The 17,668-nt window shown below is 58.2% G+C and overlaps 1 protein-coding gene across 1 annotated transcript in view; it reads left to right on the top strand.

The window, feature by feature from the left end:
* Positions 1-807: 807 nt before the first annotated feature.
* The window catches only part of SDK2 (sidekick cell adhesion molecule 2), a 137,239-nt gene continuing 120,378 nt past the window's right edge, over positions 808-17,668 (top strand). Inside the window, exons 1-4 of the mRNA XM_075993921.1 lie at positions 808-919; positions 1,308-1,367; positions 1,542-1,553; positions 2,874-3,033. Of these exons, the coding sequence (XP_075850036.1) occupies positions 808-919; positions 1,308-1,367; positions 1,542-1,553; positions 2,874-3,033 (344 nt within the window). The remainder of the gene's footprint in view (positions 920-1,307; positions 1,368-1,541; positions 1,554-2,873; positions 3,034-17,668) is intronic.

Below are 17,668 nucleotides of genomic sequence, written 5' to 3'. Positions count from 1 at the left end.
CCCACCTGCACAAAAGCCATTCGGCTGCAGGCCGGCACCCCTGGGGGCCCCGGGGAACGGACTGGCAATCGCAGACCTGAGCGAATTGCCCAGTGAGCAGGTTCCCAGAGGCGAGGGTGCCGGGCGTGTGCGCGCTCGCATGTGCACACGCATGCTCGCAGACGCGCACACCGCCCGCCCCCTCCGGCGGTTCTGGCTCTGAGTCAGCCCCACATCGAAGGGATTTAATCACTCGGGGGCTGGGAACGTTATTGTTTTAAAACAAACGAGTGATGACAGCCACGAACAGAGGGTTTTTAAAAACGCGATTCAAAGGGCTCTTGAAAGCTGCTGGAGAATATGAATGTGCCTTTGAAGTGAGAATGTGCCCATTTGTTAAGCTGAGAGCAGAGCCGGCTGCCTGGCGGGCAGCTGGCGGGAGTCCTTTTCCTTGGCAAATGGGTGCCCGCCGCCCGCCCCGCCACCCGGCCAGAGGTGGGCCAGGGCCCCAGAAACACAGCACCCCTAGGAGGGACCAAGGGCTGGCGGTCACTCCCCCAGGCCCCACTCCAGACGAAGCGCCTTCTCGACCCGTTTTGCGGCCATGTGTTCGCCTGGCGGTTGTTAAGAGCCGTGGAAGGAGGAGCGAGAAATGCGCGATTGGAGACCCCAGCGGTCAACGGGAGCCGCGGAGAGCGGTCGGGGTGGGGCCTTTTGCCGCACTTGCCCCGGAGCCGCCACCAGCCCAGCCTCAGGTTGGCCCCCACCTTGAGGGTTGGTGGCAGGGCTGGGGGTTCAAGGAAGAGCCCCCCAAAACCATCGCAAGTTATGCACTATAAGGCTGAGCCCTTGGACCGGGAGGTAGGGGGCAAGGTTTGGGGGTGCCACGCCACAGGGCCCGCTGATGGGCCCCGCACGTACACCGCGGCTGCTGTGAGCTGTGAGTCTGTGCTCGAGCCCAGAGAGAGGCCTGGAAACAAATGCTGAGCTTGTCCGGCGACCGTGCACGCCCGGTGCTGGTTAAACCGAGGATGAGAAGACAGGTGGGGCCAGGGCTCCGGCCCCACTGCTGCTCCCGGTGGGCCAGCCTGCGTCGCCCCTTAAGTCACCCCTCCCGCCCACTGCCTCTTCCTCCTCTGGCTTGTTCCATTTCTTAGGCCGAAAGAAGGATCTGGTGGTGTCCCCTGCACGTTGGGCTCACGGAGGAAAGTTGGCTTGGGGACACCGCACTTCAGCATGCAGGAAAGAAACGGCCTTTTGCAGGGCATCTGCTCGGGGCCAGGCACAGGGCCTGCATTTCCACAGTCGTTGTCTCCTCCAATGCGTAGACGTGCAGGTAGCTATTTCCCGTCACATGTCCCCGGGTGGAGACATTGAGACTCAGGAAGGTGAATGTCTACCGACCCCGGCAGCTGGTGGTCAGGGTGCCCAGGGCCCGCCCTGCCAGCAGCTGCCCGCGTGGCTCCGAGCACGGCCCACTCTCTGGGCACGGCGTGGTCGTTAGGGGGTGTGTGCGCTTGGGTGGGCGAGCCTGGACCTGCACCTCTGGCCGCCACTTCCAGCCCGCAGCACAGGTGGGTGCCCAGCAGGTGAGCCGAGGACTGGCGTTTCTGGGGACTGGCTCCCTCGGTCTGTCAAATGCAAGCGCTTGGGGTGCAAACTCCCCGGGAGCCTGTGGGTTCTTTCCATACATCCGTCCCCTCCTCCCACCCTGGTCCCAGCATCACCGAGGGCGGTGAGCGCTCCAGCACGTGGGTGGCCTCAGCAGGGCTTAGCTCATCCCTCTGGGCTGGGCGACCTTGAGCAGGTTCCTAACCCCTCAGGGTCTCCGTGTCCCCTCTCTGGAATGTGGATTACGATCCCCTCTAGTCCGTGGGATTGCCCTGAAGATTAAATGAGCCTGTGGTAGAGCCCCTAGAACAGCCCAGAACGCAGCAAGTACCCTAGTCTCTGTTGATGTTGTCACCAGATCAATGCTGGCTCCCACCTCCCAGCCCCGCCCAGCCCCAAAAAGGCAGGTGCCTGGAACCCGTCCCCACCCTCCCTCTCTGCCATCCTCGGTCAGCCCCCCTTGTCCACTTGCCCTCCCCCCCGTCTCTCCCACTGGCCGGGAGGGTGGAAGCCTCCACTCCATCCTTTCCATCCAAGCAGTCAGTCTGAGCATCTCTTGAAGGCCAGGGCCGGGGTTCATTGTCCCTGTCGAGGGGACGTGGGGCAGGGGGCCTGCTCTGCTGGGCTGAGCGAGGTCATTAGGGTTACAGTGACTCAGCCCCACACCCGCAGCCTAACCATTGGTGCTTCCTGTCTCGGGGCAGTTGACCTGGGGTGTGAACCGCCAGGTGGAGGCAGGCTGGCTCGGGACGGAAGGGTCCAGCAGCCTGGCAGGGGAGGGGCCCACTGGGTGGACTCTGTGCTTGAGGCCTTTGAGGGGCCCGCCCAGCCTTGGGGAGCAGAACTCAGGAGCCCCCCATCCTCTGTGACTTGTGTCAAACAGGCGCCTCCCTGATTTCCTTGTGAAATGTGTATTGGCTGTGGCTGGGAATGCGTGCCCCTTCCTGGCTTCTGCCCTGGAGGGAGAAACCCAAGGGCAAAGGGGATGGAGTGGACAGGTATCCCGAGTGGGGAGGCAGGGAAGGCGGCAGCAGGTGTGAGAGGCTGGCATGATCCGGGGCGGGCCGGTGGGGGCGGCAGGGCTCTGCTTCCTGCACGTGCAGGATTCACTCTGAAGACCAAGCCTTGGAGTCAGACTGACCCAAGTTCAGGTGCTTCCCAGCCAGGTGACCTTGGGCAAGTTACCTGGCTACCCCTGCTCCGTCTGCCTGGGAACGTAGGGTTCTAAATGAGCCTGGGCGTGAGGGTGAGCAAGTGATAACCGGTGGCTTTGTTTCCCGCAGATGACGTGTCCCCGTATTTCAAGACGGAGCCTGTGCGGACGCAGGTGCACCTGGAGGGGAACCGCCTGGTGCTCACGTGCATGGCCGAGGGCAGCTGGCCGCTGGAGTTCAAGTGGCTCCACGACAACAGGGAGCTGACCAAGTTCTCCCTGGAGTACAGGTAAACCGCGCCTCCCTCCCTCCCGGCTGCCGGGGCCACTGTCCTGCAGAATACGAGGGCCCGGAGCTTGTGTGACAGTGCAGGGCCGGGGCTGGGCCTCTGGCTCCCACTCCAGTGCTCCTGGGTGGCATGGGCAGCCCTGCCCCAGAGGTGAGATGGTCCTGCCCTGCTGATCCCAACAGAGGATGGCTGGGCGATGGCCTAGGTGCTGCCCAGACAGGGTGGCCCATACAACAGTGCACAGGGCTCGCTCACTACCAGCAGCTGTGGCTGCAGCCCAAGCCTTTCCTCATCTCGCTCCCACCCCTGACCCTACTCCCCCACCCCCTGCATCAAAAAGCACCCTCCAGGGGGGCTCTATTGGAGGGGCCTGGGTCCAATGGAGGGGTAGGGCATTCGGTACTAGGGGATCAGGGAAGGACAGGGACATCTCCTATTTAGGGGACAATTCAGGTGGGACATGGAGATGGCCTGCCCAGGGCCTCCAGGCTGTTCCTCACTCCCTGTCTGTGCCCATGCCCAGCTCCCTCCCAGGACACGGCCAAGTGGGGAGAAAGAAGAGCAGGGAGAAAGAACAGGGTCTGGGCCAGAGAGGGTCTGCCGCCAGCAGGGTGGGCCTGAAGCAGTGGGCCTGGCCTCCCTCCCTCCTGCTCTTATCCTCCCATCTCTGCCTTTTTTATTGGCTCCAACCCTGTGGCTGGTGATTAATTCCCAGGCCTGATGTGCATAATCGGTTTTGTTGGGGAAACAAGATTGTCTTGCCCTGGGGATGTTGATACAAATCTGCCGCCAGGGACAGGAATGCAAATGAGAGGAGGGGGGTTAATTGCTTGAGGTTCTGTCCTTTCCACAGACCACATCCTTTGGGAAGTATGGACCAGAGTTTGGGGTGACCCCCACCCCAGGGTCTTTCTGCCTGGACCCTGGCCTGGACTAGACTGGCTGGTGCCATGTGGCCACGTTGGCGAAAGGGAGCCCAGGGCAGGAGGACCACCCATCCCTCCTGCAGATGGTGAAAGACCTGGATTGGGAAGCCACAGGCCCTCCAGGGCCGGCCACTGTGGGCCTTGGGCTCCCCAGAAAGCCCACAAAGGGACCAGAGGGGCCTCCCTGGGCGGTCCCTGTGACGTTTTTCAGTCAGGGGCCCAGAGCCACTCCTGACTGCCATCTGCCCCTCCCATCCAGGACACATGTGGATGGGATGTCATAGTACAAGTGGTGCCAGGGCTCCCTGCCCACCCTCGACTTCTGCCAGGGAGCTGGAGGCACGATCCAGGAGGAGCAGAGTCAGTTCTTTCTCTGGTTCAGAGCTGCTCTTCTGGGGCCCTGGCACTGCTAGGACACGAGGGCAGGTGTAACCAGAAGCAGGTTCCAGCTCGGCTGAAGGATCAGACTTGCCCAGCAATGGAATGGGTGACCTCTTGTCCCTGGTGGCCTTCCAGTAGCAGTCAGGGTCCAGCTGTTGATGACGATCTTTGGTAATGAACAAGAACATATTATAGGGCAGACATTATGATGTGCAGTCTGTGATTATCTCTTTGGATCCAGCCAGCAACCCTATGAGTGGTTTCAGTCAGTTCCCCCATTTTACAGATTATCAAACTGAGGCTTAGAGAAGTTAAACAAATCACCCAAGATCAGATTGTTGAGCTGGGCTTCAAATAAAAGTTGTCTAACTTCAGAGTTGGAATGTTTTACCGTCTACCACACTGCCTCTCGCTGAGGAAGGATTGCTGCAATTGCTTCCTTAATGTGTATCCTAAGCGATCTAAGTGCGTTCTGCAAATTCTAGAAAACAAAGCAGTGGGAGAATGCAAATCTTCCATTTTATAGTTGTGCTGGGTGGAAGTTATTCAGGGGAAATAAATGAGCTTGCACTTGGAAATTCATCCCTTTTCTTGGGAAACTCCTCTCCCCTAAGAGTGTTGGCTCGTATGGCATGGTGACAGTGTTCTGCCCAAATGCAGGTCTGATCAAGATTTTCCTCTAATCAAAAACTTGCTGTGCCCACAGGGTAAAGTCTGTACTCCTTAGTATGACCTTAGAACTCTTCCAGATCTGCTTCCATCAGAGACTCTCCTTGCCTCCTGCTGCTTCCATCCGGGCTAACATATGCCCACCGAACCAGACCATTACGGGTCTCAGGATAGCTTCCTGCCCATTCCCTCTTGTTTGCTTTTGTGTCCCAACCCCTCCAGTTGGAATGCTGCCTCTTTCAGAACTTTCTCTCTCCCGCAAGGCCTAGCTCAGATTCCTTCTCTTTTAGAAATCCTTTCCTGGTAGTACGTATGTCCTCGATCTCTCTGTCTCTGTCTCTCTCTCTCTCTCTCACCCCCCCACACACTTCTCCCTCCCCTCTGTCCTTTGTGACTGTCCCTAACACATCCCCTGACACCTTGGCTTCTCGCCATTTCCATAGGACACTGCAAGTACAACACAGAACTGAGGTCAGAGCTTCCAGAACCTTGGGACCGACCTCAGAGATCCCAGGACTTAGAACCAAGAACTTGACACTGCCAAGCACTCTTCCCGCCAGGCTGCCCAGCTGTGCCCACCTCTGGGTTCATACTCCGTTCTCATAGTGAGTGACACTGAGAAGTTCAGGGATCACAGGCTACAGCTGCCATATTGCAGAGTAGAAGGAACTTCCCTGGAAGTTTCGCTTAGTGGTCCCAGGGAAGAAATCTGATTGGCCCAGCTCACATCATCCCTGACCAATCACAGTGGGCAGTAGCATGGAGCACCCCGATTGGCCGGGCCTGTGTCACGTGTCTGCTTCAGGGCATAGGACACGCGTTTGGCAGACTCCACGCTACAGCTACGTGGTAGGGAAGGAGGGCAAGAGCTTCTAGCAGAAGGAGAAAAGGGAGATGGGCTGATAGGAGCCACCTACATCCACGACACTACCTTGTCCCCAGTAAGGGCTGGACCACAACAGGTGCTTTCTTGCTTTTCCTTCTTTTTTTTTTCTTTTTAATTTTGAAAAGTTTCAAATCTTAGAAAAACTGTATCACACCACAAACAGTTGTTGACATTTTGCTCATTTGCACGCACTCCCTCTCTCCATACACATACATACGCGTGCACTTTTTTCATTGAGCTATTTAAGAATTTGTTGTAGACCTGTCACTTAGCTCCTAAGTGACATTTCCTAGGAACAAGGCATTCACCTACAGAACCAGAACACAATTTTCACACTCGGGAAATTTAACATCGATACAATCCTGCTATCTAATACACAGCCCATGTTCACATCTCTCCATCTTGTCCACTTTTCCAGTGGACATTTATTTCTCCCAATGTCATTTATGGCCATTTCTGTTGTTATTGTTTGCTACAAGATCTAATCAGGGACCACACATTGTGTTTAGTTGTCACAACTCTTTGTACGCCTTAAATCTAGAACCGTTTCCTCATTGCTTTTCCTTTCTTTCGTGGTATTGATATTTTTGAGAGTCTAAGCAGTTTTGCAGAACTTCCCCCCGTGTGGATTTGTCCAGTTATAGCCTCATCATGAGACTCACATTAAACCTTTTGGCCACACTATTCTGTAGGAGTGTGTCCTTCTTGATGCTTCATACTAGAAGGCACCTGACCACAGTCTGCCCCGTTTTTGGTGATATTAGGTTTGATCAACTGGTCAACCTGAATCTACCAGATTTCCTCACTGTCAAGATATCTTCTTCGCTTTGTAATTGAGGGTGCCCTACAGAGCGATCCACTGGGGACTGGGTGACTATTCTCCTTCCCAGAAGTCTCCCACCCAGTGGTTTAGTACCCACTGATGAGTCTTACCTAAATCACTTATTACCATGGTGCCTGTGAGAAGGAGATTGTCTATCAATTTCTTTTACTTATATTAGTTGGTGTTCTTTTGTAAAGAGCTTTCCCTTCTCGCCGCCCCCTTTAAAATAATTTAACGTCGGTGTTAACTCATGGGTTGTATTTTGCATTCAGTGTTTTTTAATCCATCCATGTCATTGTTCACCTCGATGCTCACTCATACTAACCCAGATGTGGCCAGTAGAGCTCCTTCAAGCTAGACCATGGTCCTCTTGACATGTCCCCATTAGGTTCTGAGCACTTCCTTGTTTGGGGCTGAACAGAATGTTCCAGGTTCACCTTTTACATCAATGCATATGGAAAAATCACATTACGCAGGAGGCTGGCCATCTGACCACCACTCGACGCCGAGGACTTCCCAGTCTTTTACAAACCCCAGGCTTTGAGTAGGGTGATAATATCCAATTTTCAGGCAGGAAAATGGCTAAATTTACTCAGCAAGTTGAGAGAAAATAAGATTAGAAGTGCCGCCATAAATTTAGCTATGTCTCCAAAGGCAGGAAAGTTTACATTTATGTTCAATCTCTGAGAGTCTTTGTTCTTAGAGGGATTGGTAACTAAATGGGTCTGTGTGTGTGTGTGTGTGTGTGTGTGTGTGTGTGTGTGTGTGTGTGGCAGCTACATGAAGCCCAGCCTATGCATCCTTCTGAGTACCTGTGACCATGGCACAAGTGTGCGGGTCCTTGTCCATCACTGGGGTCACAGGGGAAAGAGGAGACTTTGGAGAGGACCTACCTCAGTACGATCACGCCCCTGCTAGCTCTGTGACCTCGGGCAGAATTAGTTATCCTCCCTGGATTTATCTTCTCTTCCTGGAATCTGGCGCAGTAGTACCTACCTTCGAGGGCTATTGCAAGGATCACGTGAGGTTCTATGGGTCAAGCCCGTCCCTCGCACAGTAGACCTGAAAGTGATGGTGCTCTCTAGGATGATTCGACGTGCCTGTCTCAGTAGAATCACGTGACGAATCCGAGGACAAACCCACCAGAAGCCCCGTGTGCAGATGAGCCTGTCTCCTCCGGGAGGTCACCTGGGGCTCAGTTCTCCCCTGCCAGTGACGCTGCCATGACGCAGGACCCCTTCCAGGACTCCTCTTTGGCTGTGAGAGGCCCTTGTTGGTGACAAATCCTTATCCACTTTGAAACTGGCCTTGAATTCCCAATTTGAGAAGTACAGTGGCCATAGCAGTTGGGGGCATTAACCCTAGGGCACAAAGCAAAACCTGACTCTAAAGAAGTGAGATCCTCTTTCTCATGTGAGCTGGCCCCTGCCTGGGAGGCCTTCCCCAAGGTCTGGGCACTGGCCCCACGGCCGGTCCCTACTACCCTGGAATAGATGCACAGCTTCGCAAAGTGACTGCCAGGGTGTGGAGCAGGGAGGGCGGACGCAGCACCCGTATGGATTGGATCTAACGTGTCTGTTGGAATTTGCGTGTGCGTGTGCGATTCCCCACGGCCGTGTGTACAGGTTTAGCAGTGCGAGCCTGTCTTGTGCGTAGCACGTAGGTGTGTTTGTGCAACTTGCCGACCACGTGGCACGGCCCTTCTTGGCTGCCGGAGCCTCCCCCTCCGCTCAGCTCCCCTCCCCACCTGGACGGTCTCCCCAGGCTGAAGCTGCTCAGCCTCAGTTTACATCCATTTCACCAGCAAAAGGGCCGTGTGGCTGGGGACGACCCCGCCAGCTCTAGAAACAACAGGGCGGTGGCCACGGAGCAGGAGGGAGGAAGGAAGGGTGGAGGATGGACAGGACCACCGACCTGTGACTGTGCCCTGGCGAAGTCATCCGCCGGATGATGTTGTCCTGCCCTGGCTATACCTCCTGGCAGAATTACTCTCACACTTAAAGTCAAATAGGAAAAAAAAAAAAAAGGTGAGTGAGGCAGGTGCACACACACACACACACACACACACGCACACACGCACGCACTCCCCTGCACCGCCAGGCACCCCCCAGAGGAGAACTAATGTCTATGGAGGCTCGCCCGCTGCCTGGTGCTCTACATACATCACCCCGCAACCGCGCCGCCAGGCGACTGTTACTACCCTCATTTTGCAGACGGGGAACCTGAAGCTCAGAGACGTTCTGGAGTCTCTGCCCGGGGTCGCTCGGGGAGCAGGGCCAGAGGTCCGCGTTATCTTTCTGCGCAGACACGCGCAGGTTCCGCTTGGGCCTCTGTCCCTGCGCCTGCCCACTGCGGCCGTCCTGCCCCAAGGGGCCCCTTCCCAGGGCGTGAGGGCAGCGTGGGGAAGAGCAGGTGCGTGCGTCCGGCGGGCCCCAGGCCCACGTCCTTGCGGGCAGGGCCGCGGGGTCTGGGAGCTGCACGGGCTCCGCCTCCGGATGAGAAAGTCCGTCTGAGGCGGAGAGCCTCACGCGTGTGGCGGCCTGGCAGCGCGGGGAGCGGGGGGCTCAGGCAGGGGCACGCGCACAGCCGCCGGCCGCCTTTGAAACTCCTCAGAGGAGAAGATGAAGAGAAATCCCCCAGGCCAGCTGCTTTGTCCCTCGCCCCTCCGGCCCTCTCTCCGCCCCCACAACCCCCTTAGAAGTGAGAGCAGCCGGCAGAGGACAAGGCCGAGGGCCTTCCCCGCGGGCACTGGAGCACACGCCGGGGCGGTGCCAGCAGCCACGCCGAGCTCCTCCTGGCAGCTGTTCCAGGAGCTTGGTGCTGTTATTATCTCTGCTTCGTAACTAGGAACCACAGCTCAGAGAGGTTCAGCAACTTGCCTGAGGTCACACAGCCAGTTCCCGGAGTCAGGTTTCACCCAGGACCTTCAGGACCCCAAGCTTGCATCCCTCCCCTGCTCCACGCTGCCTTGCTGTGCTGGTCCGTTCTTTCTAAGCCACTGCAGAAGGAGACATAGTCAGAGCTAGCACTCCCATGGAGCTCACCACGGACCCAGCCCTGTTCTAAGTCTTACTAAGGAACACTACAAACCACCACCCACCTCGGGCCAGGCGCCTCGCAGCCCCTTTCACCCAGGTTCCCCTTCTCAGTCCCTGAGCAGCAGCAACTCCTGCGGGGGAGGAATGTGCGGCTCAGGTTCTACTCCCTGGGCGAGATCTGACGTCGTAGAGCGAAGGCGGGTGCCGGGTCTGCTGCCCCCAAGCCTGGTGGGGGACCGTCAGGAGATGCTGACATCTATCTGTTCCTTCATCGGGCCAGGACGTGGGGGCGCCTGCCTGCCCGGCACAGAGCTAGAGGCACGGAGGGCAACACGAAAGCCAATGCATGCCCCCCCCGCCCCCCGCTGCGCCAGAGGGACAGTAGGTGACCAAGGCCAAGTGAGGGCTGAAGTTTCGGGGAGGGACGGGAGGAGATGAGCAGGAGCGGGAGGGACGTGGGGCAGCCCCCGGGAGACTCAGGACACGGAACCGAAGGGACACGATGAGAGAAGGGGGTGCTCCTGGCAGGAGATCCCCAGCACCACACAGATCAGACCAGACACTGGGTGCTGGCGACGCAGCCCTAAACAAGGCAGCTAGATCCTCGCCCCATGAGCGTGTAAGCACAATCAAATAACGAGGCAAGTATTGATGGACTCCGGTTTACACGTGTGCTTTGTATGAGTCCGCAAGTTTCTACTGGGGAAGCTGAGCCCTAGAGAACGAGCAGAGGTGGCCAGGTCAGAGGTGCACAGAGGGGAGGGGATGCTGAGGGCGCCGTGTGCATCCTGGGCCGGAGGAGCTGGAAGAAGGTCAGCGTGGCCAAGGGAGTGGCAGGACGCAGGGGCCAGATCCAGTGGGGACTTGCAGGCCAGGTTAGGGACCTGCATTTCCTCCCAAAAGCTATGTGGAGCCCTCAAATGGTTTTTTCCCAGGGAAAGGTCCAGATCAATTGCATGGGTCTCAAATCTTCCCTCGGGGAGCTGGGCGGTGGGTGGCCTGGGGGAGGCCAGCTAGGAGCCGTGTGGGTCGGTCATGGTGGGAGGGATGAGTCTGAGACATGTTTAGGAGGGAGAATCAGCAGGACCGACCAGGTGTTTAGCTGGATGTGGGGGAGAGGCAGGTGTTGAGGCTCTCGATGAAGGAAACCCTGGCAGAGAGGGGCTTTCTGGGGAGATGCTGTGCTCGGTGTCGGATGCTGGGTGAGACGTCCAGGCAGAGATGTCGAACAGAGAAGTAGAAGAAAAGCCTGAAGATACTAACTTAGGAGTCATCAATGTCTGCATGGCAGGATGAGAGAACAGATACAGCATCAGAGGAAAGGGCTCCGAGGTTCCAGCAGCTCATAATAAAGGAGAGAAAACCAGCCCAGCAGAGCACAGCCAAGAGACTGGGAAGAGGAGGGAGGCCTGGAGACCAGGGTGTCACAAAAGGACCATGTGGTCAACCGTGTCGGCCACTGCTGGATGCTACTTCTGTCAGCTAGATTTAGGGACACTGACATCTGGGGGCCTTAAGGAGGGTGGGATGGGGCCAGTGAGGGAGGGGTGAGTGGAGGTGGTGAGTGGAGGAATCCTTACAGGAAAATAGGAGTAAAGAATGAGGACAGGGAGGAGCGTGACAGGACGAGCCAGCTTCCCTGGAAGTAGGGGGACAGTGGCCAGAGAAGGCAGAGGTCAGACCTGAAATGCCAGGAAGAAAGTTCTGGGCTGCATCCCGCAGGTGGTGGGTAGTCTTCCGAGGACTCTGTGTAACCCAGTCCTACCCCTCTCTCCAGCCTCCTCCCTCACCAGGTCTCCCTGTCTAATGCCCGCATGCCTGTGCTCACCTCCCTTCCACCTGTGCTGTCCCAGCACCTGACAAACCCTCGCTCATCCTCCAAGACCCAGCACCAGCAGCCCCTAGTGCAATTCCCAGTCCTGTCTCTGACTCACTGTGTGCCTCTGAGCAAATTAAGTAACCCCGGCCTCAGTTGCCTAGTCTGTAAAATGGGAATAATGAGACGTAGCTAGCTCCCAGGGTGGCTGTGAATGTCAGTCTCAAGACCAAGCGCGCGGAAGAGTGTCTGGTCATTGTTGGCTCTCTAGATGGACGCGGTGATCTGGGAGCCACCCAGGAAAGGACACCAGCCCCCGCCCACCTTCTCCCTCCCAGCAGGACGGGCTCCCTCACCCCAGTCTTCCCGGCCGCTGTCTCATTCCTGCCCGCCCAGGAAGTCAGACCCCAGCCGCCTGGGCCCAGCCTCTTTGGAGAGTTTCTCCAGTCCAGCCCTGAGTTTGGACATCTTGTCTGGAAATTGAAGGCTGATGGTGAGAAAACTGAAGTGCAGGAATTAGTTATGATGGGCATAAATTGAATTTTAATAGAGATGTACGTGGCATGGAGCCAGTGTACTCAGGCAGAGGGAAGGTAGTAATTAAAAGTTAACGAGTTTAGAAATGTCGTAATCCTCGGGGAGGGATGGGGTGTGGGCTGGGAGGAGGAGGAGGGTGTCCTTCCCCTGACCCAAGGCGAGCTCCTCCCACTTGAGAGGATCCAGGGAAGCTGGGGAGGCTGGAGGGTCCCCTCTGCACACACCAGGCAGGCCTCCAGCGGTGGGGGCGGTGGTAGCACCGTTCGAGGGGCCCTCAGACCACAGCCCCGTGCTGCCAGGGAGGAAGGCAGCCGCTAGAGTGGGGTTTCTCAACCTAGGCTCTATGGGCATCCGGGGATGGAAAATCCATTGTTGGGGGTTGGGGCTGTAAGGTGCATTGCAAGGTGTAGTGGCAGCCCTGGCCTCTACCCACTGGATGCCAATAGTCGCCCCTCCGGATGTGACAACCAAAAACATCTCCAGGCTTTGCCAAACGTGCCCTGGGGCAGCAGCAGCACCCTCTGCTGAGAACAGTGTCCTACAGTGAGGTTCTGGCGTCCCCACGACTCCCGGCTGGAGACAGAGTGCCCTTCTGTGTCCAGGGGTCCCGCCATGCTGGGGTCAGTGCCAGACTTAGTGTGGGCACAGAGGCCTGGCATGGGAGGAGGGCAGGACAGCGCCGACTGGCCACCCTCCAGTCCCTGCTGGGGGTCCCTCCAGCCCCTCTTCGTTTGATAGCAATGCAGTAGACGGCGTTTCCTGTGGCACGGGGTTGCCATCCTTGACGCTGCGTTTGCTCCTTGGTGGGGGCCGAGCAGGGCAGGCGTAACGTCCCCATTGCACAGAGAAGTCGCAGGCTCAAGGAGACCGAGAGCCTGGCCCAAGCCCAGTCTCCCAGGAGCACAGGAGTCCAGCCCAGCTCCCGGGGATGTGAATAATTCACTCTGGCCTGCTCCGGGCAGTGCTGCTCAAAGCACAGAGGTTTGGGCCGCTGGCAGAGGAGAACATGGGGCCACCATGGCCGTGGATCTTGGTTACCCCACCTGGTCCCCGCAGGTGCCCAGAAACACCACCTAACACGGGACTGCGGCCCCACGCTGCCACCCGGCCCACCCACGCTGGGGCAGGGCCCCCTCCTGCTCCAGGGCGGGCTTTTCCTGACTCGAGGGGAGCGGGAGAGGCGGCAGGAGAGCCCCCGAGGGTCAGGTCCAGGCAGGTGGTGGGGCGAGGAGCGGCCTGGCCGGCTCCTTGTGCCTCGGGCTGACCATGTTGCAATAATTATGTCAATTAAGTCTAATAAGTTCAAAGTGCAAGGGGAAAGGCGAAAAAAGAACCAAGAGTCTCTACAACCCCAGCTGGCTCGGTTTCCATGGCAACCTGTTTCCTCGCTCGCTCCGTGGTGGGTGCTGGGGTGGGGGGAAGGGGCCCCCCACTCCCGAGGAGGCTGGAGATGGGTGGGGGGTGTTGCCTCGCTGGGCCCGAGCTAAGGGCGGCAGGGCAGGGAGGGGGCACAAGATCGGGGGGACCCAGGGCCTCGAGAGGGTCACACAGCCATGGAACGGCTCAGCCGGCACCTGGGCCAAGCCCCCTGTCTTGCAACTGGGACTCTGTGGCTCTGGGTGGAAGTGACTTCCCCAGGGACGGGGCGCAAGTTAAATTCAAACCCAGGCCGCCTGAGCCTCCGCCCAGGGCTGCTTGGACCCCAGCAGCATTCGGGCATGATCAAAGGCAGAGACGCCAAGATCCAGTTTGATCTGGCGGCATTTCCCTGGTCAGGCTGGGCACCCGGGGACACGGGAGAGACTCACTGTGTTGAGGTGGGGGGCATTGCCAGGCCTTGCCCCCTGAACAGAGGCTCTCCCCTTGCCTCTGTCTCCCCTCTGATGTCTGCTGTGTCCCCTCAGTGTCCCCGAGTATTCGCAGGCTCCTGCCAGGGCCTCACAGCCTGAGAACCGAGGGTGGGCTGGGGAGACATTCCCATGAAGCCGTGGGCTCCCTCTGAAGCTGGGGCCGGTAGGGAGGTGCTGCTCTCTCGCAGGCACCCGTGTGCCCGTCCGTGCACAGCTCTGCATGTCCGTCACAGCATGGTCCGCCAGGGGCACCTGGCGTGACCGCAGCACACAGCCGCGCACAGTGTGCCTTCACTGGTGTTAGCACATCTGCGCTCACAGGGAGGCCTGGGAAGTCCCCAAAGCGGCTATCATGCTTCCCCTTTTATAGATGCAGAAACTGAGGACCAGAGAGGTAAAGTGGCATGTCCAGGGTCACACTGCAAATCAGGGTGGAGCGAGGGATGTGGACCCGCCACCGGCTCCTGTGTGCGGAACAGTGTGCAACAACGCACAGGTGTGCAGAACAGTCTGGAACGCACAGGTGTGTGCCCACACCCCCCCTCCCCCCCATCTCCTCCAAGTGGCAGCGACTGATGCGTTTTCCATGGCCAATCCCGGCAGCCCCGGGGACGGCGGCTGCATCACCCGCTCAGGCTCCCTAGTGCGCGGCGCAGAACATGCAAATGAAGCGCTCGCTGCCGCCTTTAATGAAAGGCTCCCGAGGAAAGCTCTTCTCTGATGAACTGAGGCTATTTATTTCCACCACAAGGAAATTTAGCATGCAAATTAGGAAGGGTTTGATCATTCATCACCTGGAATTGACATATTTGAATATGGCCCAAATCCCTGGTAACCAGTGCACACGGAAGGGCGTGGGGCGTGCGCGGCCCGGCCCGGGGGAGGCCTCCATCAGACGCACCTATGCTTTTCATCGGGGAATATTTCGGTGCATGGAAATGAGGTGTTCGTTCTTCTCCCCACACTGCTGGGCTGGAGACCCCGGCTAGCCCCGAGGAGCCCCCTCCCCTCACCCCCTCCCAGGACTTCCTGCGCCCGCCTTGGCACTCAGCCAGGGCACAGAAACTAATTAGATCTTGACTCAGCTATGCGCTCAGGCAGGCAAATGGTCTAGACAGATGCCTGGGGAGTTGGTAATGACCCTGCTTCCCGGGGGCTGCCGCTGTGCCCGCCGAGCCCACCCAGCCCCTCTCGGGCCCATTCAGGGGTCTCTCAGTGTGGGAGAGCTCAGGTGTCTCCCCCCCTGTGTCTTTGTCCCCAAAAGAGGAGTCTCCACAGTGGCCCCCTTTTCTGCTCTGATTTGTAGGGGCGCTGGGGCGTCTGTGACTCTGAACTTCCCAACTCCCAAGGTCGCCCAAGTCCCTTGGTGGCTGACACTCCTGGGGTCTCGGCTCTAACTGGCAGCCCCTGGGGGCTGGGAGACGCCGGAGTGTTCCCCAGCTCAGGGTGAGCAGGGAGCACGGGAGGGGGCTTGGGGGAGGGAGAGGCCGTGCTAGCTGCGGAATGGGGACGGTGGCCAGGAAAGACAGTCTCCCCAGAGGTAACCAGGCACAGGCCCTGGAGGCCAACCCAGAGCACATCCAGAGGCTCCGGCCCCTGGCGGCTGCCCTTGGCCTTCAACCTTAGAGAAGGTACAGGCCACAGGAGCGTGCCCAGCCTGGCCGTGGCCACGGGTTCTGGTCGGCTACCTACTGCTGCATAGAAAACCACCCAACGCTTGGTGGCTTAAACAACTACGGCTTGTTGTCCTTCATGAAGTTCAGTTCTTCTGGAAGTCAGCTCGGGCTGGGCTCAGCAGGGAAGGCCGGGGCGCTGATCTCTCCCTTCGCGTAGTTTCTCTCCCTTCGTGGCACGGTGGTCTCGCGCTGTGATCCGAGAGGGCAGAACAGCCGTGCACGCTGCAAGGCCCTTGAGTCGGCATGGTCCACGACCTTCCACTGGTGAAAGCAAGTCACAAAGCCAGCCCCAATTCCGGGAGGAAGGAAATGGACTCCACATCCTGACGGGAGTCACTGCAGAACATCGGGGCCAAGTCAGCCCCCCGGCTTCCACTCAGGCCTGGCCTCCAATCAGGCCTGGCCTCCACTCAGACCTGCACCGATTCCCTTTTGCAGATGACGGGTCCCCCGGGCTTCATTAGCGCAGTCCTGGTCTAATTCTCCCACCAGGTGTCTGTGAAGTCACCTGCCAGGGTGGCTGTGGAAAGCCCAGAGGGAGCGGACAGGGATGGAGCTGAGCCGTGCAGGGCGAGGACCAGACAGGGCAGAGCTGGGAGGATGACTCTGGGCCCAGCTGCCCAGGTCTGAGCAGATGTTCAGAAGCTCTGAGACCTGGGCTCCCGGCAGCCACCGTCACAGCTCCTGACACCTGGCGCTGGAGGTCCCCAGGCTGCCTTGCTGGGCCGGGCTGGTCCTAGATGAGTGGGCATTGGGCCGGTGTCAGGGGGCTGTTAGGGGGGCTGAGGGCAATGCTCCCTTCTTCCCAAACAGATGCACAAAATCCAGAGGCAACGTACTGGGGCTCTGACACTCATTGGCCGTGTGATCGTTGGCCAGTGACTTAACGTCTCTGTGCCTTGGTTTCCTTATTTTCTTCTGCCAAATTTGGATATAATTAATTCTGACCTCAGAGGGTAATTAATGAGGAGTAAATGCATCATCACATGTGAAGCACTCAGCGCAGTGCTTGCTTGGCCCGGATTCGTAGCTATTGTCATCGCCTCTGTTTTATAGATGAGGAAATGGGAGCGCAGAGACATTAGGCAACTCGCCCAAGGTCACACAGCAAGAGAAATGCACCATCAAAAACCGGCACCCACCAACTCTCCAGGGAGAGCTCCTTCGGCCAAGCAAAGCAGGGCGGCTTGACTTGGGGCCCCTTCGTGCCGCGTGTTAGCGGGGCGCCCTCCAGCCACGCAAGCAGCCGGCCTGCCCAGGCGTGGCGGGCACCCACTGCGAGTTGGGCGAGGCGTCAGGTGCTGACGGCACCGCAAGAACGTGCAGAGCGTGTAGCCGCACCAGGAGGCGAGGCGGGCCGCTGGAAGAGCCAGGACACAACCGCAGGAAGCAGGGGAGCCCCCTGGGGTGGGAGAGAACGTGCAGGTGGCACACACTGGTTCTCAGGGGCGGAGGAAGGCCCAGGCACCGCAGCAGGTCTGCTGTGAACCGATCAAAACCTGGGCCACGTAGCAGGTTCTCGTGACACAATTAAATTTATTCTGGGTATAAAACCATCTTACATATCCTTTTGATGTTAAAAAATGTTCTTTTTTTAAAAGGAAAATGAAATGTGCATGACAGATTTTTTGGTTTTTGTTGTTTCACGTCTTTGTTGGCCAAATTAAAGTTAGCCACCCTTCCTGCGTTGGTATGGATATAGATGAGGTAGACACAGACACAGGTGTAGACACGGCTCCCGGAGAGGAGACCCCAGCCCCGCCTGGAGCCTTGCCACAGGTAGCGAGGCTGAACGCTCACCTTGAGTCAAGTCTGCCCGGGACAGGGAATGGGCGTCTCATCAGGCACCTGCCACCCCGCCGGGGCTGCCAGCAGCGGGCACTGCAGGGGGCCAGGGAGGCCTCTGCCCAGCTGCCCCCTACCTGCCAGGCAAGTTGCAGGGAGCCTGTGGTTCATCCTCCAGCCTTATCACCATTCATGAAGCCCAAAACACCTGGCCTAGGGAAATCAGAGGCCTGTTGCAAACCAGAGGG

This window comes from Microcebus murinus, chromosome 18 (genome assembly GCF_040939455.1).
Source record: "Microcebus murinus isolate Inina chromosome 18, M.murinus_Inina_mat1.0, whole genome shotgun sequence".
NCBI lineage: Eukaryota > Metazoa > Chordata > Mammalia > Primates > Cheirogaleidae > Microcebus > Microcebus murinus.
This window is presented reverse-complemented; position numbering and strand designations above follow the sequence as displayed.